Source organism: Schistocerca piceifrons, chromosome 4 (assembly GCF_021461385.2).
Source record: "Schistocerca piceifrons isolate TAMUIC-IGC-003096 chromosome 4, iqSchPice1.1, whole genome shotgun sequence".
Taxonomy (NCBI): Eukaryota; Metazoa; Arthropoda; class Insecta; order Orthoptera; family Acrididae; genus Schistocerca; species Schistocerca piceifrons.
In genome coordinates this window covers 325,202,017-325,227,828 of record NC_060141.1, presented here as the reverse complement: position 1 = coordinate 325,227,828, position 25,812 = coordinate 325,202,017, and the positions used below count along the sequence as shown (strand labels likewise).

Here is a 25,812-nt window from a genome sequence, read left to right as displayed (position 1 = left end):
GAGTATTGGAAAGGGTTGGTGAGAGAAGATGTCTGCTGAAGGTTGTAAGAGAAAGGAAAAAGAACTGGTTGGGACGTTCATTGAGAAGGGAGTGTTTGCTAGTAGATGCTTTGGAAGGATTGGTTTGTGGGAGAAAACTGAGAGGAAGAAGGAGATACAAGGTGATAGACGGCATAAATTATGCAGACCTGAAGAGGATGGCAGAAGTCCGGACAACCTGGAGAACTACCATGTGAAAACCTGCCTTTAGGCAGAACACATGATGATGATGATGAATCCGAGCTTGTGCGTCGTCTGTTATCAACCTTGTCGTCGAAGCAACGTTAAAATCTTGTTTTTCTTCCTTTCTTATAGCTTCGCCGTTTTTTTACTAACTGTAGTCGAAAAAATAAAATTGTACATGTGTAGGTAAAGCTGCAAAACCAAATTATGATTTAAAATAAATAAATAAATTCAGTAAAAGCATTAATCATACTACCAAGTAGGCGTCCATTGACTTACTGCGCCTTATCGAAACATTTGCCATGAAAATACTGACACTGTCACATTACATTTCCCTAATTTACAACACACGATTGTATCCAGTTATGTAAGTAAAGACTTCCAACTGATGTGTATTGTACCAAAATCGAAAAGAGATTTACTGCTTCAAAATCTTCTGGCATATTCTACACAATAACTGTGCAACATCTGTGAGCGACATATTCACTAATTTCAAAATGACCACGATCGTTGTAGTAACTCTTGCCACCGTTACAGCAACGAAGTTTTCTTTGCTTCGTGGCTCGTCGCACTCTTGTCGACTTCTGAACGAATTATGCGATACTGCTCATGAGCCATGTGGCTTTCAGAATGCTTGTACAAAGATCGTAGCTTCAAGGTTTTCTTGAGCGATTAGCAAATGTGTACGCACGTTAACTTTTTCTGTTGCGGCACTTCGATCCCGTCTACACAGTGTGCTCTGCAAGGAGCAACAAAGGCAACGCAGCATTGCTCCCAGCTGCACCTCGCTGCAGTCAGACGCCACATGCCGTAATATGAGTAATCTTATTTCGTTGAGAAATCTAGCCATACGCAAATATTCACAATAGTTCGGGACAGACCCCAAAAACTTTTTCTTGGGATTCTACACCATGTTTCACGTAAAATTCTTCATTCATGTATAGTTTGAATAGCGAAGGTCTTAACCAGCATGCCTCGTGGAAGGCTCTGGTTAGCTTCCCCTCCTTCAGATGAAATGAATTTATCCACATACAGTACTTGAATATTCTTGAGATTTTCAAGTTTGCAGCCGTATTCTACATCTACGTGATTGATTACTCTGCTGTTCACAATAATAGTGCCCGACAGAGGGTTCAATGAACCACCTACAAGCTGTCTCTCTACCGTTCCACTCTCGAACGGCGCGTGGGAAGAACGAGCACTCAAATTTTTCTGTGCTAGCCCTGATTTCACTTATTTTATCGTGATGATCATTTCTCCGTATGTAGGTGGGTGCCAACAGAATGTTTGCGCAATCGGAGGAGAAAACTGGTGATTGAAATTTCATGAGAAGATCCCGTCGCAACGAAAAACGCCTTTGTTTTATTGATTACTCGAATTCACGTATTATGTCTGTGGCACTATCTCCAGTACTTCGCGATAATACAAAACGAGCTGCCCTTCTTTATACTTTTTCGATGTCATCCGTTAGTCCCATCTGGTGCGGATCCCACACCGCACAGCAATACTCCAGAATAGGGCGGACAAGCGTGGTGTAAGCAGTCTCTTTTAGTAGACCCGTTACACCTTCTAAGTGTTCTGCCAATGAATCTCAGTCTTTGGTTGTCTCTACTCACAACATTATCTATATGATCGTTCCAGTTTAGGGTGTTTGTAATTGTAATCCCTAAGTATTTAGTTAATTTACAGCCTTCAGATTTGTGTGACTTACTGCGTAATCTAAATTTAGCGGATTCCTTTTAGTACTCATGTGAATAATTTCACACTTTTCTTTATTCAGGGTCAATTGCCACTTTTCGCACCATACAGATATTTTAACTAAATCATTTTGCAATTCTTTTTGGTCATCTGATGGCTTTACAAGACGGTAAATGACAGCATCATCTGCAAACAATCTAAGACGGCTACTGAAATTGCCTCCTACGTCGTTAATATAGATCCGGAACAATAGAGGGCCAATAACACTTCCTTGGGGAACGCCGGATATTATTTCTGTTTTACTCGATGACCTTCCGTCTATTACTACGAACTGTGACCTTTCTGACAGGAAATCACGAATCCAGTCGCACAACTGACGCGGTATTCCATAGGCACGCAGTTTGGTTAGAAGACGCTTGTGAGGAACGGTGTCGATAGCCTTCTGTTAATCTAAAAATATGGAATCAATTTGACATCCCCTGTCGATAATATTCATTATTTCATGAGTATAAAGAGCTAGTTGTTTCGCAAGAACGACATTTTCTGAAACCGTGCTGACAACGTTTCATAGATCGTTTTCTTCGAGGTACTTCATAATGTTCGAATACAGTATATGTTCCAAAACCATACTGTAAATCGACGTTAGTGATGTGGGCCTGTAATTCAACGGATTACTCATACTTCCCTTTTTGGGTATTGGCGTGAATTGAGCAATTTTCCAGTTTTTAGGTACGGATCTTTCTGTGAGAGAGCAGTTGTATATAATTGCTAAATATGGAGCTATTGTATCAGCATACTCTGAGAGGAACCTGACTGGTATACAATTTGGACCGAAAGCCTTGCTTTTATTAAGTGATTTAAGGTGCTTTGCGACACCGAGGATATCTATTTCTATGTTTCTCATCTTGGCAGTTGTTCTTGATTGGAATTCGGGAATATTTATTTCGTCTTTTGTGGTGAAGGAGTTTCGTTTCAAAACTCTGCTTTAGTGGCACTGTCATCATTGACTTCACCGTAGTTATCGCGCAGTGAAGGTATTGATTGCCTCTTGCCACTGGAGTGCTTTATGTGTGACCAGAATCTCTTTGGGTTTTCTGCCATATTTCGAGACAGTGTTTCGTTGTGGAAATTATTGAAAGCATCTCGCGTAGAACTTTTGCAAAACTTTGCCAATCTTGGGAATTTTGCGTTCTTTTAAATATGGCATGCTTTTTTCGCTGCTTCTGTTGTCATTACACACGACATTTAAAGTATTATTACTTATATTATCTGAAGCGAAAATCTGAACGCCTGCATCGTTTAGAAAACTCCCTACGTCAGAAAAGTTCCAGTTAAAAATAGAAAATTGCACATACCAAATAACGATCCTAGTTCATATCGAAGTACTCCCCTTGGCTACTAAACACAGTTGCAACGTTCCTGATTGCAAGCCCATTTGTCACAGTCCGTGGGACGTCTGCGATATCTTGATGAAGCTTTCCTTCAGTCACCTTTTCACTCGCGGAAACAAGAAAAAATCGCAAGGCGAGGGATCGGGCGAATATGACGGACGTTGGGTGGCAATAACAGAATGTCTCGCCTGCTACTCAGTAAAAGATAAAGCGGTATGGGGTCTGGCCACTGTCATGCAGTAAGAACCAGTCCTGGGAATGCCACAAATCAGGGCAAACGTTTCAAGACTTCATCGTAAAGAGTTTGGTTCACTGTTTGATCTGGAGGAACGTACTCATGGTGAACTAGTGCTTCACTATCAAAGAGTGTGATCAACAATGCCCGTGTCCTCGAAGGTTTTTTTTTTTTTTTTTTTTTAACGCCTCGTGTGTGAGGATCATACTGGTAACAACAACTTTCGTCCCCAGCAATAAACTTCGACAGATATGTGGAATCACGTCTGACTCTATCCAGTACCTCAGCTGAAATTCTTCGTCTTTCCTCTTTCTGTTCGTCTGTTAGTGTCTCAGGACCTAGTTTTGCATTAAGTTTCCTTTTTCCTAAATCTGCGCGTAAAATTTTGTGACACACATCACGATTCAAATTTTCAGCAACTTTTGCAATCACAATAATTGCCAATTTTGAGGATGTAGAAATTAGTAAGCTAACATACTTTGCATACTTCCACTCTCTGATGTCATACTGAATAATATTCTGGGGCAACTCAACACTTAGGCAAAAAGGTTTTCACTGCTCAAAAGAAAGTAGTTAGAATAATGTGTGGGGCTCATAGTCGTACATCTTGCAGGCATCTGTTTAAAAGGTTAGGAATTCTTACAACTCCTTCACAGTACATTTACTCAGTAATGAAATTTTTTCTCAACAACTTGGACCAGTTTAGAATCAACAGCGACATTCGTGATTACAGTACCAGAAAAAAGAAAGACCTACACTATCCTTTACTTAACCTATCTTTGGCACAGAAAGGGGTAAAATATGCTGCTTTAAAACTTTTTGATAAATTACCAGATGAAATAAAATGTCTGACAGACAGCAGTAATAATTTCAAAAATAAATTGAAATCATACCTCCTTGACAACTCCTTCTATACCATTGATGAATTCTTGAATATAGATATAGGCTTCATATTTGCATTTTATGCCATTTAAGGGAATGGGATAGATAATAGAAATATTTAGGTATAACACTATAATGTAAAAATAAAAACATGTTTCCTGTGCGCATTTCTTGTGCATTTGACACGTTCCACACCATAACGGTTTTTCCGTGCTATTGATCAATGGGACACGTAACTAACTAACTAACTTTAGTTATATCGCAAGCACTGTTACATGACGATCTTCTTGCAACAACTGCCTTAAAACACTCCACGTTTGCATCGCTAAGTGCTGTAGACGGGCGACCAGCTCTGGGATTATTTTGCACTGAATTTCTGCCTTCACGAAACCTTTTGTGCCCTTCGAAAATACGACTTCTTGAAAGTGCCTCTCCTGCATACGTTTGCTTAATCATTGTCCACTTTTCACTAGGGGTTTCCCGAGCTTAATGCAGAACTTAATGGCCACTCTCTGCTCACAATCAGCATCCATTATACCATCGTAACTAATGCGCCAAGAACCCAAATAGTGTGTTGCTAAGCACAGTCCTGCCACCTAGTAAGTTTATGCGGAACATGGCCAAGGTTATTGCAAGGACATACACATATCAGGTAACATTAAAAAAAATTGTTCGTTTTTATGCTGCAAAATCAGAAATAAAAAAAACCAGACCTGGGACTTTTCCGACAAATGGAGTATTACCCTGTAAGTCATTCCACCACACTTTGTCCAGAGAAGATAGCCGTAAGTGGTCAAATATGCCAGGGAAAGTGGATGAAATGCAGTTCGTAATGTAACTGCCCGACAATCCTGTCCGTAGAAACTGCAGACCTGCGGATGTGTTTATCCTGCTGGTAGAGAATCTAATTTTTGCGATTTTTAAGGTGTTTATCCTGCTGGTAGAGAATCTAATTTTTGCGATTTTTAAGAAATTGTTGCTATTTTTTAAAATCATTTCCCTGTGAAATTTACTCAACACAGAGGCACAGCAAACATAATTTTTCTCTTTTCCAATGCGGAATAAGTATTATTATTTGCGGACCTCGGAATAAGAAGCCATTGTCTTTGAACTTGCCTGTCGTCGCACATTCCTTAAGCAATCTTGAAAGTTTATGTTTTAAGGCTAAAAATACGTAATCGATTTTGTTAATAAAAGTACGATAATATTTAGCGTCAGTCGAAATTTGTGACTGGGCTTGAGAATATTTTGGTGTGGGGAAAACATGTTATCTTCGAGGAAGAGTCATCAACAGGTGTCGTCGTATCTTCCAGGCGCACCCGAGGGAAATTTGTTGGAACCATGTTGTTCATATTGCATATTAACGACCTGGCAGACAGTTAGTAACCTAAGATTTTTTGCAGATAATGCTGTTCTCTGTAATGAAGAACTATTTGAAAAAGTCACAAATATCCAGTCAGATCTTGATGATATTTCAAAGTGGTTTGAAGGTTGGCAACTCGTTTCAAATGTACAGAAATAAAAAAAAAATGTGCACTTCACAAAATGAAAAAAATGTGGTATCCTATGACTACAGTATCAGTATGTCACAATTTTGCTGAGTTAACTCATAAACATCTAATTTTACGTAGACATATTCTTACGTATGATACTAGGAAAACACAGCCATTATAGAAAGGAAATTGTTTATTCGTGCGACTCATCTTGTTGCGCAAGGGTATCGGACCCATACCATGTAAGACTGTCAGGGAATATCGAATGTATACAAAGAAATGCCCAACTTATGGTTACAGATTTGATGGGAGAGTGTCACACTATGTGGAAGGTAGACGCCAACTATAGTACGAAAGCCTACTTAAAAAGGTTCAAGAACCATCATTAAGTGAGGAATCAAGTTATATACAACCCCCTACTTATCGCTCGTGGAGGGATCGCGAAGACAAGATTAGACTAATTACAGCGTACACAAAGGCATTTAAGCAGTCATTCTTCCTGTTGGGCTCCATGCTCATTTGGAACGGGAACAAGCCCTGAGTAGGATGTACCCTCTGCCATGCACTTTTGCGTTGGTTTGATGAGTGTAGATGTAGGTGACTTCGACTGCAATTTAACTCGCTTAGGTACTGCGAGGAAATGTTAGAAAATTAAATTCTTGGACCGACTTGGATGTTCGCGATATCTCTGTTACCCATGTCCAAATATTCATTCCAGATAAGTAACCAGTAACAGATTTTTCCAGCCTTCACTATCTCTCGTATCTTCACTCATTTTCGTCAGACTTGCTGCTTTATATTACAAGTACGGTAGATCGAGATCGATCTTTCCAGTCATCGCAACATTTCACTTGGAAAACAAACACTATCGCAGTTAATTACTTAAAATTTCTTGGTTATATTATCACTCATAAAAGACTAATTAAGGAAAGATTGACATCTCTATGTCAGACAGGATAAGAAAACGAAATGGAAAGCTAAGCGAGACAAATTTAACAGTTTTCCAAGCCAGCTGTTGATTCAAAGGAATTCAGTCCCAAACTTAATGTTGAGCTTCGGCGCAACCTTCCCGGCAGTTCAGTAGCGTAGGTGGTTGGTGGGTGCCTGCCACTGGCGTGTCAGCGAGATATCAGGTTTGTATCGCGTGGTTGACTGTTTCAGCAGTGTAATGTTGTGTTTGTATTGTTTTATGTACGACTATGTAATGAAATGCTGGGAGAAGGTTGGAAGGAAATAGCGGCATACACTCTAACCCTTCCGAAAAACGCCGAGCTTGTCTCTATATGCCGGTTGTGTTATAATCAAGTGTTCCATTAGACACACGAAAGAGGGTTCACCACACACCAACAGAATCCGAATCGGGTAGATAAGTTAGAACGTTACTTGTCTTTTCTACCTTAGAAATCTCAGCCGATAGTGGAATTTAAAAATCTTTTGGCAGCTTAATGTAAGGGAAAAGTCAAGACTGACAAAGTCACATCATAGAAAAAATCCACAAATTATCTGTAACTAATATCTGAAGTAACTGGGTGGTGAGGACGTGTGCAAATAACTTTTCTCTCTTGATCATATGGTTTCATCAAGAAAGCGCGCTGGTGCTCCATAATTGGTATATTGAAGCAACTCGTCTCGGTCTACCTACAGGAGCTCCGTATCTCTACACCGTGACTTTAAGGCAAGAAAAATTCCAGCAATTAGTGTCTCCTTATAGGCCATCTCTGAAGCGGAAGCTCATACTAATTGGAAGAGTACAGCGCGTCTGTTCTTTCGTCACGATGCCTGGGAAACAGATTTGGAACGTTCGGTGGACCTATTCGGCCTATTGAACAGTTTCGGAGAGTAGTAAACACTGTTTCAGGAGAAAATTTATTTGTTTGTAATTTATTTTTGTTGCGTGCAGCAGCACAGCTCATCTACAAGTAGTGCTTCTTACTCTGACTACTATCCGTTTCATCCGTAACTCTATGCAGGAACGAGCGAGGTGGCGCAGTGGTTAGCACACTGGACTCGCATTCGGGAGGACGACGGTTCAATCTCGTCTCCGGCCATCCTGATTTAGGTTTTCCGTGATTTCCCTAAATCGTTTCAGGCAAATGCCGGGATGGTTCCATTGAAAGGGCACGGCCGATTTCCTTCCCTAACCCGAGCTTGCGCTCCGTCTCTAATGACCTCGTTGTCGACGAGACGTTAAACACTAACCACCACCACCATATCTATGCAGCGATCGTGCAAATCGTGAGAAGATAATTAAAACTAGTGCTACATTTACCTGGTTCTCAATTTCTACCGTTGCAATATCAGGAATGTCAACCGCGTTGCATTTGTTATAAATTAATAAATTTGTTATAAATGAATTATTCTTGTTACTGTCAAATACCTAAAGAAATTTAAATTCTATTCGAAGTGAAACTTCAGTAGCCTATAAAGCAAATAACTCCGTGTAGACGTCGTTCACATTGTTAGAAAACGTACAGATAACGCTGTTAAATAACATGAAATGGAAATATATAAATATGGAGTTATTAAAATGCACTAGTAGCTCTTTTGAATGTTTTGCAAATTATCATAATAGTATTATATTTCCTAAAACAGACATCAGATGCGATCCTCGAAGGCTGGAATGCATCGCATGTAAGGACCACATTTTGCCAAATTCTCCGGTATTTTCAAAAATGGAAACGTTAGTTACAGTAAATAAACAGAAAATGTACCTGATTATCTGCAAATATCGATAAATCTGCTGCTACCGAGCGAGGTGAGACGAAGTATTCGGTAGGAGTGAAGGTTAAACCTCGGACGGCTATCGAGATTTCTGTAAATTAGTTTACATAAGTAATAGGTTAGATCCCTCAACGAGATCACAGCTCCATATGGCAGTACTCTGTCGTTTTACGTATTGTGAATCCTGTCAACGGAATTTTTTTCTCAGTAGTTTGTCTTTTTTCGTTTCCTATTCTTTCGCCCTTTAACTGTATATTTTTGTAGAAGTAATTTAGATTTTCTTGTATCGACCGTAGCCATCACTGTATCACTTTACTTTTTAATCGTCTCTTGTGTTTCCTTTAGCTGTGATGAGACGAATGGTGGGATCTAAATCTGACAGTTCGGCTATCAGAGAAATCGAGCAGCTTCTTGCAGCTTCCACATCACGCTCAATTATAATAGGAAATCCCTTACAAGGCCAAAAAGGGGTGAGGATGTTTTGCTGCAAGAAAGCAGTGTGGCTAAGGCGAACAGAATGTGGAAAGTAGAAAGTGTGTACATGCAGTATGCCTCTGAAAAAAAAAAGAGACCGCCACACACACGGCTTGAATGAACACGCTGTTACGATATCACTTTAAAGAAACATTTTTTATATTGTTTATTCTTCTGGGCAGCTATGTTATAGGCAATAGTATCAGGCCTGCCATTGTTGTTGCAGAATGCAGTGGAGCGGCCGCGTGGGCATCATTCTGCTGGTGTTAGCGGCGATGCTGCAGCTGTCTGTCGCCCTCACAGGTACTGTGTTAGCATTAAACTAGTCATACTGTGATTATCCTTATTTTGGATTGTTATAAATGTCAGACACGGAAAAAACCGCTATTTTAAAATTTTCTGTTTCTCACTATCCTAAGATAATTGCCATGAAGGTCAACGTTCAAGCAGATCAGATTGTTGTAATGTCTTCCGTGACATCGTCGGGCACGCAAATTTCATACTTTAATTAATTCTTAAAGCGCGTCATAATATACCGGGTGATCAAAAAGTCAGTATAAATTTGAAAACTGAATAAATCACGCAATAATTTAGATAGAGAGGTACAAATTGACACACATGCTTGGAATGACATGGGGTTTAATTAGAACCAAAAAAATACAAAAATTCAAAAAATATTCGACAGATGGCGCTTCATCTGATCAGAATAGCAATAATTAGCATAACAAAGTAAGACTAAGCAAAGATGATGTTCTTTACAGGAAATGCTCAATATGTATTTTTTTGTATGTTTTTCAGCGTTTCAAAAATTTTAAGTTTTTTTAACGTTTTGAAGTTTTCGTGTATGAAATTGATCCGATTATGCTTCAATGTTTGGTATCATATTCAGAACGACCGCAAAACATAATATGGATTTTTCATTCACAAAGTTGTGTAAGTTAGCAACAGAAAGATCGTTCGTAGAGCTAACTGGCAACCGAAAAAGGCAACTTTCACAACGGCGCTGCGTCATGCATTTCTCCTAAACTGCATCCTGCTGTTGTAGAGTGACGCGTTTCTTTGAAGCGCAGCATATGCTTTTGCTGTGCTCTGCATTTTTAACATGTGCTGACGACGTACCGAAGGCGAAACTCGAGTCACATAACAAAAGTAGTACAGACACGGCTGAGGAATGTGTGACTAGGACGTCTTAGATATTTAACAACAGCTGTGGCATTGTAGTATCCACTACTGAGCGGGTGAAAGATGATGTCCAAAACAAATTTCTGCAAGTACGTACTGATCACTTAGCTGATAACAGATCGTAGTAACACAAACAAAAAACATCTTTTAGATTATGGAAGAAAATTTATAAAATGGATATATACATAAATTTGTTCTGAAGTGATATGGCCATATCATTTTCTGGTTGTACACGCATTACCAGCGACAAGACATCAGCTGTCCTGAAGCTGAAGTGAAGTTGCGTCCTGCCTGTGACGTGTATCTCCCTTTCAGTAGAATTTTGATTCATATTTCCGTTCGGCTATCTTAATTTACGTTTTTCCTAAATAGCTACGGGTTCTAGAAAGCTCACGGCCAATTTTACTGCACAATCCGTGTCTCATCCAAGCTTGTGCTCCGTCACTAATAACACTGTCGTAGACCGGATGTTGGAGTCTGCTTGTCCTTCTCTTTTCCTCCAATCGACAGAATACGACTTGCCATTTAAATACAAAATGACAGAAACACGATGTTTAAAAACAAGGAAAACTGAAATAAAGAAAGCTGTCTTTAAATCAGCCCCAATCGAGGAACCAACACCTGTCATCGTTTCTAGTCTGAAAACTGTACAGTTTACTTCATATTTGAATGATTTACGGAGGGGTAACATTGACATAACCCGTAGTGTGATGATAATCAAGATTCCAAGCTCGACTCCAGATCCAATTCATTATTTTAGCCTGTCACAATAACGCAAACCCCGCGACAAAGCGAAATTTTCAGTCCAAAAACAGCGTCGCTATATATACCCGTATCCATTCTCCCAGTAGTACTAATCCAGAAACGAGCAGAAGATCACGTGTAGAATTTGGAAAGTTAAGCAGGGTGTAATGCGTACCTGGGTAGCTCAGTCCATAAGAACATTTTTTGCGGAAAGCACGTACCGAGGTTAGACGCACATTTTTAGTCAGTCAGGAGGTTCCAATGCTGAATTGTCAGCAGGTTCTCCATTCCAGCGATCCTCATTTAAGTTGTCACTGAACGGAATGTCAGTTTGAGCATAATGCGTAAAGATATCGTCTTGATGCGGGTCCTGTCGACCGACGCAGCCTGTTTAATGGCACAACTTAAACAGTTTATAGTCGGATTCACGAACGAAGACGACTCGCGCAGGTCGAATTATGGACGGGGATTGCATTATTGCGGTTTCCAAGTGACAGTTGCGGTACGCGCATGCACGTGCTCTGCGCTTAAAGAAAGCGTTTATCCTGCAAATTATGTCTCTCGCTTGCTTATGTAGAATGTATTGCTTGGCGCTACCATCACCTATGACAGCTCGCAACAAACTGATAAAAAATTTACTAAATAAATCGCTACGATCAGGTTTAATGCTCGCTTGGCTACAATATCCACTGCAGGGCGCTCAGAACACTACTGATCGCTCATTGGATGTCGGAAAATGCATGATGTTGATACACAGAACATGTCTAAACTAGACTGCCACAGTTCATGACTTCACGTGTAGAATAGAATCGAGCTACGGGGTAGCTTTGTATTTTCACATACACAAAGTCATAGCCAATGCTGAAACTCCGGTAGAATACCAGGCCCAGAACAACATGACATTTAACTCTCAACGTGTAATTAAGTATCGTCAATAACTTTTCTTCTTTAGGGCCAGCAATGTAATATATATCTGATAACGACATGATTATTACAGTACATACACCAAATAGCTGCTTACAATAAGTAATCAGTATTTACGACAAACTGGACAGACTGTTTCGGCTTAATCGACATTTTCAAGTACCTGCAGCTACAATTTTGGTGAGAACAGGTATGGATGCCAATGTCATTCATATTAAAGCAACTGTATTGTGCTCACGTCTAGATAGATGTGACGTCCACATTGCGTCGCTAGTGGACTGTTTTGGAGCTGTCAGTGTTTTATTAAGATCGTAAATGGTGTCAAGATGTTGAAATTAAACATCGAAATATGATAACCCAGGCATATATAAAATCACGTGTGGCAGCTGTAATAGCTTTTACATTGGCCATATAGGAAGAAATTTTAACGTGAGATATAAAGAACACACTAGGGAGAGCGAATGTAATCAGTCGGGCTTCTTTCTACATTTGAAAAATCAAAATCACACTGCTGATAAGATCGAAAATGCATTACAGACTCGGCACAGAATACCAAAGGGTTTTGCTATGAACATTCTTGAGGAATTAGAAATTTGTATGTACACGAGAAAATACCCACAAAAAATACTAAACAAACATTTACATAATTCAGACACAAGTACTACCTTAAAAATTTGACTGAACTTTTAGAACATGAAAATGAATGAATCGGAAGTAGCATATGCAACAACCAAAGATAATCGTAACAAATTTTGGTTAGTAATGTAATGTCGCTGTTCATCTGCACCATCTTTGTAAACATATTGCGTCGTAAGAGTGAGACTGTCAAACTGCTGTCACGTCACAGCTAACATTTAATTTCAACATCTTGACACCACTTACAATCTTAATAAAGCAGCGACAGGTACAAAACAGTCCACTAACGACGTAATATGTGCGTCACATCAGTCTAGACGTGACTACAAGACACCTACTTTAATACGAATGACATTGGCATCCATACCTGTTCTCATAAAAATTGTCATTACAGGCTTTTGAAAACGGTGATTAAGCCGAAACAGTCTTTCGTAAATAAAGATTACTTATTGTAAGCAAAATGGTTCATATGGTTCTGAGCACTATGGGACTTAACATCTGTGTTCATCAGTCCCCTAGAACTTAGAATTACTTAAACCTAACTAACCTAAGGACATCAGACACATTCATGCCCGAGGCGGGAGTCGAACCGGCGACCGTAGCAGTCGCGCGGTTCCGGACTGAGCGCCTAGAACCGCTCTGCCACCGCGGCCGGCTATTGTAAGCATCTATTTGGTGTATGTGCTCTAGCAACGTAATTAAGTAATTTAACACCTATCCGCATACTAGCCATAAGACAAATGCTTATTCTTCTTCTTCTTAGCGTGCCTGTCCGCTTCGGACATTGGCGATCATCATGGCTATTCTGTCTTTATCAGTTGCAATGCGAAACAGTTCTTCAGAGCTAATATTAAACCAAGATCTAAGGTTGTCTAGCCAGGAAATTCTTCTTCGTCCCGGAGGTCTCTTCCCCTCGATTTTTCCTTGTAGGAAATGCTTATTAAGAGAAATAAAATGTAATGTACCGTAGTCATCTATTTTACTGCAGGTGAAACGTTATTACTTTGATTTCCTCAGAATTTTGACTGGCATCTTACAACAACTTTGGTGTAGAATACGAACCAAGCGCAACTTGAAATTCTCATCAACAGTGGTTACATGAAGTGAAGTGGTGGAAAAAATTCCTCAAATCAACTGTCGATCGATCTACGACATTCATAGTCTCACACTTCCCTATTAAGCTGTTCATATGCCGCAGTAGCGCAATGGATTTGAATGTTCCCCAAATTTTTGGTATACTGTGGTATGGAGAAAATTTCTTGGCCGGGCCTAAAGACAACTTTGATATCATATAATTATTTACTTTTTGTACAGGTACACACAGTATCTGATCAAAAGTATCCGGACACCCTGTGGAATGCGGAATTGACCATTGGATGACACGAGAGCGGATCAGCCAGTATTAGAGGAGGAGGGGAGTATTGTGTTTCCAGTAAATAGAGTAGCTGTAACAGCCGAGTGGCTCTGTCGGGAGACCTCAGTGGCTTCGAACATGGACATTCATTCAGGCACCTCATTGAAAGTCCACAACAAACTTCAAGCCGTCGTTAAGGCGAGGGTTGGGGACACGCCATGTTAATGTCCACCAATAGGTGTCTTGTTACTTTTGATCATATCGTGTATAGCGTTATAACTGAAGTGGTGTATGAACTTGATCCTTAGAATCAGCTATTTAAGGTAGTCGTGTTGTGTTTGTAACCTTCAGATGGATAGATTGGAATACAATGCCATCAAAAAAAAAAAAAAAAAATCTTTTGGGTGATATTTTGACAGGGAAGCTCACCCAAACCAGATGCAGAGATTTATAACAAGTCGGCTTCTTCAGTTTCAACAGAAGAATGGTTGAATTCAAACGTGATCACATGACCGCACTTAACTTTGAAAATGAATCACATGAAGGACATCCCAAAGCTGCGACGCAGATGTAAATATCGAGAAAATGTACAGTATGGTACTTGGCGTTCGATAGGACTGAGTGTAAAATGACTCATCCTAGGCATATCAGAGGGAGTACGAAGCATTTTGTATGAAGCGTTAACTCTTCGAAAGCTTTATGGAAAATGCGTGTCCCATTCGTTGAGTGCTGACCAGAATTAAATGTGACAACTAATTCCTCAGCAATATATGGTTCGTTTTGAAGATACCCACTTGATTTAGTGCGTCGACTTTTACTCTCGATCAGACATAGATCAGAAACTAAAGGGGAGTGGACGCAATGGGTTTAAACTGGTGGCCCTGCTACAAAGAATGTGAAGTCCATTTCATTTTCCCGAAATGTTATTCTGGTGTTTCCGAAACACAAAAAAGAATTTTTCTTTTGTATTACCTTGCAAATGGTGAAATTGTTATTGGAGAATACTACACAACTCTTCTTGAGTAAATGTATGAATAGCGACGTTAGAGGAACCCTAGACTAAAAAATGGTAACAGCATTTTTCAAGTCAACAGTGGTGGTTCCCACAAAGCTGCTTCATCAGTGGAAAAACTGAGGATCTTGAAGTAACAGTTGCTGAAAATGCGGCTTTTTTAACAGATTTGGCATCCTATGGCTTACAACTGTTACCACATCTATTTTTTTATTTTTTTGGTTCATGCCAATCGATAACAAGTGAGCCCACTGGATAAATATTAGTCGCCATCGCAGAGAACAATGACCACTTTGAAGCATTGTAGATGGTATAGAACTGGTACCAAGTTGTCGTGAGGCCATCCAGTGCCGTCGTAAGTTATGACAGTGAAGTGGTTTGTTTGTGTCAGTCGGTTGTGAGACATCATCGCCGTAAGACGATTGACGTGTTTGGGGTATCCATGACCACACCTTGAAAATTAAGTTGCCCGATTTGTTACTGTATCAGTGAATAGTTCACCATAAGCAGCCAAGTAACAAGGTTTAAGAACAGTGGCCGTAATAGGGTCCTATCTACAGAGACAGAAAGGCAATGTCACGTCTTGTCAATGACAATCGCATTAAAAACCGGCAGGTATTGCTGCTGTTAGTGAAGCCGGCCCATCTCAGTCACTTTCCGAGTGAACATTGCGAAGGGAATTCCACGTAATAAACGTGGAAACATGTAGTATGGTCCGATTTTGCCTCATTTAAAATTATGCAAGGTGTCGACTGCAACGGCACAGACCAATGAGGTGTTTATCGTGCAGTGAGTGGAGGATGTAGTTTAGGGAGGATTTGGTTCTGTGGCGCTTTGAGGATGTTTTTCATACCATGGCTTGGGCCCACTAATAAAGTTTACCGTGATCATGAACCGGGAAGTATAAATGCAGACTGAAGCGACGAATGAAAATTTGTTCCAAGGCCAGGATTCGAACTCGGGTCGCAGATGCATCAACCACTACGCCGCCCTGGCACGGTGGCTTTGCACAACTGCACAGACTTCCTAGCACGCGTACCTCCCCAATCCAAATTCCCATTTGCACCCCATCCCACGTGGGAATACCAGGTGGGCCGAGGGGTGAGTAGGAATTTGGATAGAGGAGGGGCGCGTTTTAGAGTAGTGCATGCAGTTGTGCAAAGCTACTGTGCCAGGGTGGCGTAGTGGTTAATGCATCTGCGACCCGAATTCGAATCCTGGCCTTGGAACAAATTTTCATTCGTCGCTTCAGTCTGCATACATGCGTCATAGATTTTGAAACATGAAAATCTCTGGAACTATGTAGTTTCATTTCATGAACCAGAATGTTTGTTTATACATTTTCTATCTTCTGCATATTCATGACGCGCACGCTGTGACTGGTCCCGTCTTCCAACGTGACAAAACCTGTGCCCATAGGTCTGCAGTCATACCTTCCTGCTTTGAAGAACTAATCGACATCGACTAGTCCGCAGAATAACCCCGTCTTAGTCCCACAGACAATGTCAGAGACTATTTACAACAACAGATGAAAGGTAGTAATAAGTATTGCTGCTATTTTGTAGCTCTTTGGGTTTTTATAATTCTTGAGTGGCTTCAGCTGCAAGTAGCACATTTGTAGACCCTATTCCCCTCCTTATTAAGGTCATTATCAAGACTCGTAGTCGTGTTAGACGGTATTAGCGTTATGTCTTCTGAGGTGCATATTCTTTTGTCCGCTGTACTTATCTGGCAGACGTCAGGGATTTATTTATATATTTGTATGGTGTAAGAGGTGTGCCAAATCAGTGGATTAAATCATATTTGGAATATCGCTCTCAAGTAACTGAAATTAAGTACATGGAAGGAAATGAACTCCAGGTACACCTTTCAGAACTATGTGGACTAAGTCATGGTATTCCACAGGGCTCCATTTTAGGTCCCTTTCTGTTTTTGGTCTACATTAATGATTTCCCATCACACGTTAGGGATTCTGAACCTGTACTGTTTGCAGATGACACCAGTCTACTGACTGAAGGGAATAAAGAAGAAAATCTGTCTACATCTGCAAAAGATATTACAAAAGGAGTGTCTGGATGGTTTACCAGAAACAGGCTAATAGTTAAACCCAAAAAACGATACTCATGAATTTCCACACTGATCAAAATAGAAATCCGGCACAACCTGTAAGATGTATAGATAACCAAAGCGTTAGTGCTGTCAATGAAACTAAATTTCTTGGGATTCATATCCAGGGAAATCTTAAATGGAGTACTCATATCACAGCCCTAAATTCAAAACTAGGAAAAATGAGCTATGTAGTAAGAATTCTCTTCAACAGTACTAGTGCAGAAACAGTTAGGGCTGTATACTTTGCTCGTGTACATTCAATACTGAAGTACGGTATCATTTTCTGGGGAAATGTACATCAGGCTTTTCAGGAAACAAAAGGCAATTATAATAATAATGAAACAAGTGAGCAGCAGAAAATCATGCAAACCTTTCTTTAAAGATCTAAAGATCCAACCCCTTCCCTGCATTTATATACTGGAAGTAGTCACGCATGTCAAAAAAAGCATACTGAGAAAAGAAAACCATTTTCCTCAAAACAAAAGTGTCCATGATTACAGTCCCAGGTCAGACCGTGACATACATGTTAATCATTGTAACACCACATTATGCCAAAAAGGTGTATATCATGCAGGAAGAAAACTTTACAACAGATTACCAAGACATATAAAATCTCTTCCTGTAGTACAAAGCTTTAAAAAGCCTGTGACATCCTACCTTCTGAAAAACTGCTACTATTCAATCTCACAGTATCTTATGCAAGAAAAAGTGTAATTTGTATCTTTAATTGTAGTAATAAGTTATAAATATACAGTATTTCAAAAATTTGTAATTATTAACTGTATAGATCCAATTTGTCATACAAATTTATAAAATGTATGTTTGACATTTGAAAAACCAATAGCTAAAAAGGTTTTCTGTCCAATATCCTGTGTACAATATATGTACTGAAAAAGAGATTTATGTCATCTAGTCCTTGGAAAATCATGGGTAATCCGTTTTGACTACGACTAGAACAAGTGCATTTTTTGTCCAAAAGAATGCAGCCGTCTACTGACTGAGACGGAACTTTTCTTCTTGAACTCTACAGACGGTTTTGCATCATCATGGTAAAACCGCGTGTGAAAATTTTGGTCAGAGAATTGGCCATCGCTAAACGGAAAGGTCGCTGCTGTGGGTCAGAGTGAAGGCGGCGGGTGCCGGAACTCCGGCTGGTGCCCCAGAAAGCTCGGAGCGGTGAAACTAAGCTCGCAGACGCAGGCGGCAGCGGCGTGGCGTCACGCTGACCGCGCAGAGGTGCGCTTCCTGCCGGCGCCACGCAACACCTGCTGCCGCTTCTGTCTCTGCTGACTGCACGGACACGACGGTTCTGCATTCAGTCTTCCGATAGCCATCTTACGCCTCGCTTAAGTGAATGTTAGACACGGACAGTTGTTGTGTAGGATCGGAGGGACTGACGTATATTTTGCAATCAGTAATTAAACTGCGTTTCTGTTTTTGGTGATACGTTCTTGTTCCAGTCTTGGATTTTGTTTGTGAGTGACGAAACGCACCATAAAGGCAAATTCTCTAACTGCTCCTCCAATAACTGAACTTTGGTTCAGGTAACACTTTTGGAAGCTCTGCCTCTTCGGTTACGTTTCATGAATGTAAGAAGATAATAAATATTTAGAGGTCATTTTTTATACTGAGGATCATTGTCTGTACTTGATAAATACCATCACCTACGTGGTATCGCGCAACTTTCGTACGATCCGATATTCTAGTGCTTGTGGTATTCCGAATTACGATGCAGTGTTCCTTTGAACATGCAGAACAGGCAGTGCGGCGACTACAAAAATGGTTCAAATGGCTCTGAGCACTATGGGACTTAACTTCGAAGCTCATCAGTCCCCTAGAACTTAGAACTGCTGAAACCTGACTAACCTAAGGACATCACACACATCCATGCCCGAGACAGGATTCGAACCTGCGACCGTAGCCGTCGCGCGGTTCCAGGCCGGCGACTACAGCCGTTATGAAATAGATAAAATGTATTCATAGTTTCGGTTCCACAGTAGTCGTTATGTAAAATTATATCGTATCGCAATTATTACAATTGATTAAAATGAAAATGTAGTAGAGCAGTGACGGTGAACTGAAGCAAACTCTAAGCAAATTCAAGCCAGAAATAAAGAGGAGGAGAATATGGACAGCCAGAGGCTGTGTAATGTAACGACGACAGTGAAAATTTGTGCCGGATCGCGACTTGAACCCTGATTTCCCATTTATCGCGAGCGGTCGCCTTACTATTAGGCTTGCGGGGAAGAGCCCACGACCAGACCCAAGTTCCATAATGTCGGAAACCATGTGTCTACAGCCTGTACCCGTACATCCATTGTGTATATTTCCGTGCAGGCCAGAAATTTCACTTGAAAGTAGCTTGCCCAGTGTCGGCGGATAAAGAATATATTGCAGTGCGCGCGTTATTACTAATGACGATGCGCTGCAACGACTACAGCCGTTATGAAATACATGCAATGTATTTGCAGATACGACAACTGTCAGCTGTATAATGGATCAAATAATTTCATATTCAAAAAAGAGATAAAAATTCGAGAGCAATATTTGACTTAAAAATAAAGGTGTCATATTTTAATTAAAGTTTGATTAGAAAATGAGACACTAGGAGTAGTAGACGTGTTTTGTTATTTGGGCAGAGAAGTAAGTAACTATGGCTGAATAGAGAGGATTAGCAATAGCAAAAAAGCGTTCCTGAGAAAAATATAAATTTGAGTGTTAGGAAGTCTTTTCTGAAGGTATTTGTCTGGAGTGTAGCCTCGTAGAGAAGTGAAACGTGGACAGTAAACGGTTCAGAAAAGAAGAGAATAGAAGCTTTTGAAATGTGGTGCTACAGAAGAATGCTGTAGAATAGATGGTTCAGAATGGTTCAAATGGCTTTGAGCACTATGGGACTTAACATCTGAGGTCATCAGTCCCCTAGACTTAGAACTACTTAAACCTAACTAACCTAAGGACAGCACACACATCTATGCCCGAGGCAGGATTCGAACTTGCGACGGTAGCAGAAGCGCTGTTCCGGACTGAAGCGCCTAGAACCGCTCGGCCACACCGGCCGGCCAATTGGGAGTGGTGGGAGTAAAAATTGTAGAGGGAGACTAAGGCTTAACTACAGTCAGCAAGTTCAACTGGATGTAGAGGATACACTAGAGCGAAGAGCTGCATCAAACCAGTCTTCGGACACAATCCCATAACAAAAAGTTATTTGAACGTAGTGGGGAAATATAAAAATACTTTTTATTTAATCTAAACCTTTTACATTGATCTTCCGGAGCCCCTACTACGCTTTCAAGAAGCTTCTCATTTGCCCGCACATGGATGACAGGACCCTGTTCCACTCTTTTCACCATGTAGAAATCCTCCGCTGTACTTGGGCCAAGTACGATAGACACGATTATCGCTGAGCTAAGTTGATGTTTTCGTGAAGTGTTAACTTAGCAAACACCGCCCGAACAGGCTTCAGAAGGCCCAACGTACCGACTGACCGCCGTGTCATCCTCAACCAGTAGGCTTCACGGGATGCCGATATGGAGGAGCTTGTGGTCAGCACACCACTCTCCCGGCCGTTGTCAGTGTTTGTGACTGGAGCCACTTCTTCTCAGTCAGTAGCTCCCCAGTTGGCCTCACAAAGGCTGAGTGCACCCTGCTTGCCAACAGCGCTGGACAGACCCAAGTGCTAGCCAAGCCTGACAGTGCTTAACTACGGTGATCTGACAGAAACCGGTGTGGCCACATCGGCAAGGCCATTGGCACGTTTGCTTCGTATTCTTCCGAAATAACCAAGAGTGAACTTATAAAATAGATGTTAAAAGTTTTCAAATATCCTCCAGTGGCAAAGTACGTAAAGCAAATAAGTAATATCTTAGCTGATTGGCTTGCGATGCAACGCATCATGTGGAACCTTACCATATTTCTTTCTGATCTCTTTAGTACATCTAGCAGGATACTCCATTTATTTGTCAGTTTCTTGTTAGTACCGTTTATTGCTTCATGTTAATCCATCGCACCAATAACGACGCTTTATAGTATCTAACTCTTGGCTGTGAAGGTTAAGTATCCAGCGTTTCACCGAGCCTTTACCTGCACCTACCTGTTTCTAAACGCTCAGTACCCATTAAGCGTCCTGCGTAAAGGGCTATATTACTTCGAAGCTTTTCATTCTGGGATTCAGCGGAAAGTTCACAGTTTTGTAGTTTCATGTTCACAGGATAAATATGGACCAAGAAAATCAATGTTTCGAAAAGCGCGTTCTTGCTTGCAAGCAAAGTTTTACCCTTATACATAATAGCAGAGGTATATTAACTGCTTATGTGGAATCACTGTACTTTCACTTTTATGATTCGTGAGAAGGGAAATAAACTGTAAAGTTAGTAAAATTAATTTTAAAAAATTAGCTGTGAAGGCAAACGCGCTGTTTATCGTGTTGAATGGAATAATAACTACTTGTCTTTAGAAACTAAACTGTAATTTTGTGACGGCATTGACGATTTCTTGGTAGGGAGGGCGCTCTGTGTTGCCTGGAATAGAGTCGTCGACAGACGTAGAAATAACTTCAGGTGTCGCTCAGCGAAATTTGTTGCGACCGTTGTTGCTTACGTTGTATGCTAATGATCTTGCAGACAATATTAATAGTCACCTCGGACTTTTCGCAGAAGATGCGGTTATCTACAATAAAATACCGTTTGAAAAAAAGCTTGGCAAATATTCATTCATTTGTTCGTAAGATTTGAAAGTGATGTTGAATGTGTGTGAAATCGTATGGGACTTAACTGCTAAGGTCATCAGTCCCTAAGCTTACACACTACTTAACCTAAATTATACTAAGGACAAACACATACACCCATGCCCGAGGGAGGACTCGAACCTCCGCTGGGACCAGCTGCACAGTCCATGACTGCAGCGCCTGAGACCGCTCAGCTATTTCAAAGTGATGCAAAGACTGGCAGCTCGCCTTAAATGTACATAAATGTGGAATTGTGCGCTTCAGAAAATACAAAAACACAGTATCCTATGACTCCATTGTACTTGGGTTTTGCAATTTGTATGAATATGAAAGAATTGATGACCTGAGCTCAGTCACAGATAACGCAGTTTCATTTGTAGGATACTGAGAAAATGTAACGAGCCTGCAAAGTTGGCAGAAGTTCGATGATAACTGGGCCACAACCTGTGTGAAAGTTTTAAATGAAATCATGTTTACATCTTTGCCTCGTTTGTGAACCCTTTACCACGCCTACTATGTGAAATTTAAACTCCAGTGTTTACAACATTATTTCCGGGCTCTATAACGTATATGGTATATGGAACAGTCTATAAATTCACTTCACCTCGTGCAACTGCTCTTAGCACAACATGGCAGAGCGTTATATTATTGAGTGGGTTACAATATCGCACAATACTTGAAAATGACAACATGTCGAAATCGCAATCGCAATAAAAAATGTTTTAATAGCCAAAGGCGGAATGAATTCATTTGCAAAGGAGGTGGTTACAGAACACACTCCCGATCCGTCCTAGAATATTTCTCAAGTTTGTCAGATGCGTACCAAATAACGGGATATTGAACGTTTACAAAAAAGGCCCGCACTAATATCTTCGGGTTCGTTTGACTCACGGGAGAGTAACAGGGACATGTTGAAAAATGTGAATTGGCAGAAGTTTGAACGTAGGCGCCAGTTGCCCAGGGAAAGCCTACTTAAGTTTTAAGAGCCAGTATTAAGTGAAGAATGGAGAGATATTCTTTATCCTCTTCATAACTGTGGCTTGCAGAGTAAAGACGTAAATGATTGCGATTCCTAGTATTATACTCTGCAAATAGGAATTACAGTGCGAATTAGCGCCGAAAACAGTGAGAGAAAGAGTAATGAAGAGTAGCATTGGCATGTCATACATTGTAAGAGAGGGAACTAGTGAAGAAAACGTGTTGAACGTTGTTTCAAGAAGACGGAGGAGTAGCCCAAAGCTGTCAGAGGATTCTTGAATGGGTGGGGGAGTGCTGAGCGAGAACTTTCTCCTCCTCTGCTGTCGCCCCACTCTCCTCCATAGCGACAGCAGACGGTGCCGCTACAGATCCTATGAACAATTACTGGATCTCAGCAACTTCGTGATCGACCATCAAACCTAAATCCGCACGTCATGCTATATCGTGCATTTATGGGTTGATTGTTTTGTTCTCACTTTGTGTAGATAAAACAAAAGACATAGGCAGTATGACTGACTGATTCGCGTACGGAAACTACAGTTGTACTCGAATAATCTGTTCACCTGTTAGCACGGACGCTGGCAATAGCTCTGTATTAATTAAAGGGAAAATGCAGCGTTAATGTAAGCGCTAGTGACGCTCATCTTTTCCACTCTGTTCTCCTTTTGCTCTCACGTGTCGCTGTTTGTGTCTTAACCATTGCCTGTTTGCATTGATAGCGCTGCAAACCTCATTACAGTTGGAGATGGCTAGAAACGTCTTTGAAAGGAGTTAGGACCGTGTCTCAATTAGCTCGAACTGGTAAGCTAGGCCACTAAATCCAGAAGGCGGCTCCACAGCAGTCGGTATGTAAAATCATATCGTATCGCAATTATAACAATTGGTTAAAATCAAACTGTAGTAGAGCAGTGACGGTGAACAAAGAGAATTTGAAGCAAACTCTAAACAAATTTAAGCTAGAAATAAACACCACGAAAAACTAACAAACTGCTTATCGAGAAACCACACATAAAGTAGACAGTGGAGGAGAAATAATCTTACCACTGAGTAGTAATTTTGCAGACGTTAAGGGAAAGATAAGAATCCTTGCTCTCCGGCTTCTCACATTTCGATTCCTTAGAGATAGTAAAGATAAATTAGACAACAAAATCTCGAAGAGAGGCGTCCAAACAATCATTCTTGTCACCTTCCCCCTCCCCCCCCCTGAAATTAAACGGTTAAAATAGGAAATGCCCTCTAACCACACATTGTATTGAGAAAAGTAAAATGTAAATATAGAATCTATTTTGTCCATTGCATTTTTTATCACAAACGTAGGTCACTGTGGGCTAGCTATTCCAGTGCTTCGGTGGTGGGCTCATGGATATCTTGTAACGCCCCCCCTGAAGGATGTGCGGAGCAACCAGCGCCAGCGGCTCCACATCGGTTGCACCGGGGGGCACTCTGGAGCTTTCCTCATCGAGTAGGCTCTTGTTACAGATATCGTGGTATGTGAGAATCCTGTTGACATTGCAGCACTGTCTTCTGGGAAGAGGAAGTCCTGGTACCTTCAAAGCAGGATCTGCCACGAGGTAGAAGTTCGTAACATTCTGATCTCGCCAAATTGGTGTACAGTGATCACTGATGTTGATGTCGTTGACTTGATTGGCGACAGTTACAGATGGATACCGTGCCTTCAGTCTCGGTCGCTGCCGTTTAAGGAAATCTGCGTCGGCATGAATGAAAAGGAATGGATTGGCATAACATTTTTCCAATTACGATTTATGGATTGCTAGTCGTCTAGTTTGGGGAAGTGCGATATTACTTAGTAATAAGAGCCACTGGAGTGGAGTCGCTCTAATAGTTCCAGTTATGGTTAGCATTGCTTGGTTTAGCTGTGTGAGAGAAGATTTGTATTGCAGTTATCGATCCAGAATCAAGGATGCAATATTCTGCAGTTACGTCTACGAGGGATATTGTGACAATTCTTAAAGCTTCGGCGGTAGCACCGCGTAACGTACTGGCCAGCTTCTGAATCAGGTTAGTTCTAGTTTTTGAGTTTTGCAGATAATTCTTTCGGGCGTTGTTTGAAGGTGTGTGTTCTGTCTAGAGGGGCACCAGGGTACAAAGGATCTTTATTATGTTTCAGTGTGACACCGTCATAATGAATTACAATAATTCTGTGAAATTCTTTGTTGTGAAAATGAAGCGATGTGACTTCAGTTTTGCTCGGATTCGGCTGGAGCCCCCATTTTCGTAATTTCCCATCTTTTTTTTAAAAAAAACTTCCATTACAGCTGCAGACACACAATTCACCGAAAATAATTATACGCAAGATGAGTAATGGGACACCTTTTTCTCTTCGTACAACGGTACTTGTGCGTTACACTAGGAAAAGACGAAACAGGAAGGGAGTTGCTAGACGTTGCAAAGAGGGACCTGGAGTTTTCACAGTTCGAAATCTACGAAGAAGGGGAGAAACGAGAAGAAGAAAATGCAGTTAATTAAGTACGGATTTTCTTTATTTTCAGTTTCTTGCATCTTAGGTTTACACTAGTGGACGTCTGCCATTGTAGCTAACGTATAAGCGTCGAAAAAAGCAGTAATATGTTTCTCTTGGCACGGGGTTCACTGTCAGTTTTACACTGGAAAGTGATATGTTACGTCGCAGCTATTTAAGAAACACTTGGTCCGATGTTGTTTGGTTTACAGTCCTGCCACCTTACTGCATTTTACCAATATATGACAGACGTAAATTTTGGCTGAAGCCCAAATATGTCCATGTGATCTTGCAGCCGAACTGTAATGAAGAAAATTAAACAAAAGGAATTTTAATCCAAGTAGCGACAGTCATGGGGCGGATTATAGAAAAAAAGTAATATACTTAAGGTGGGTTTTTAATTGCCAATTAAATTCGACCAGCGAGTTCTCGTAGCAAGCTGAGGTCTCCAGCTGTCTCTTCTCACCGTGATATCTTGGCGAGAAAGCAAAGCCCGCGGCGTAGAAGCATTTCCGGAGGCGTCACACAGAGGACGGCTTTCCCTCCAGGTTGGGT

General features: G+C 40.8%; 1 protein-coding gene across 1 annotated transcript in view; it reads left to right on the top strand.

The window, feature by feature from the left end:
- LOC124795290 (balbiani ring protein 3-like) overlaps window positions 1-25,812 on the top strand; it is a 259,410-nt gene that overhangs the window by 8,244 nt on the left and 225,354 nt on the right. The window contains exon 2 of the mRNA XM_047259248.1: window positions 9,343-9,419. Within this exon, the coding sequence (XP_047115204.1) occupies window positions 9,344-9,419 (76 nt within the window). The 5' untranslated portion in view covers window position 9,343. The remainder of the gene's footprint in view (window positions 1-9,342; window positions 9,420-25,812) is intronic.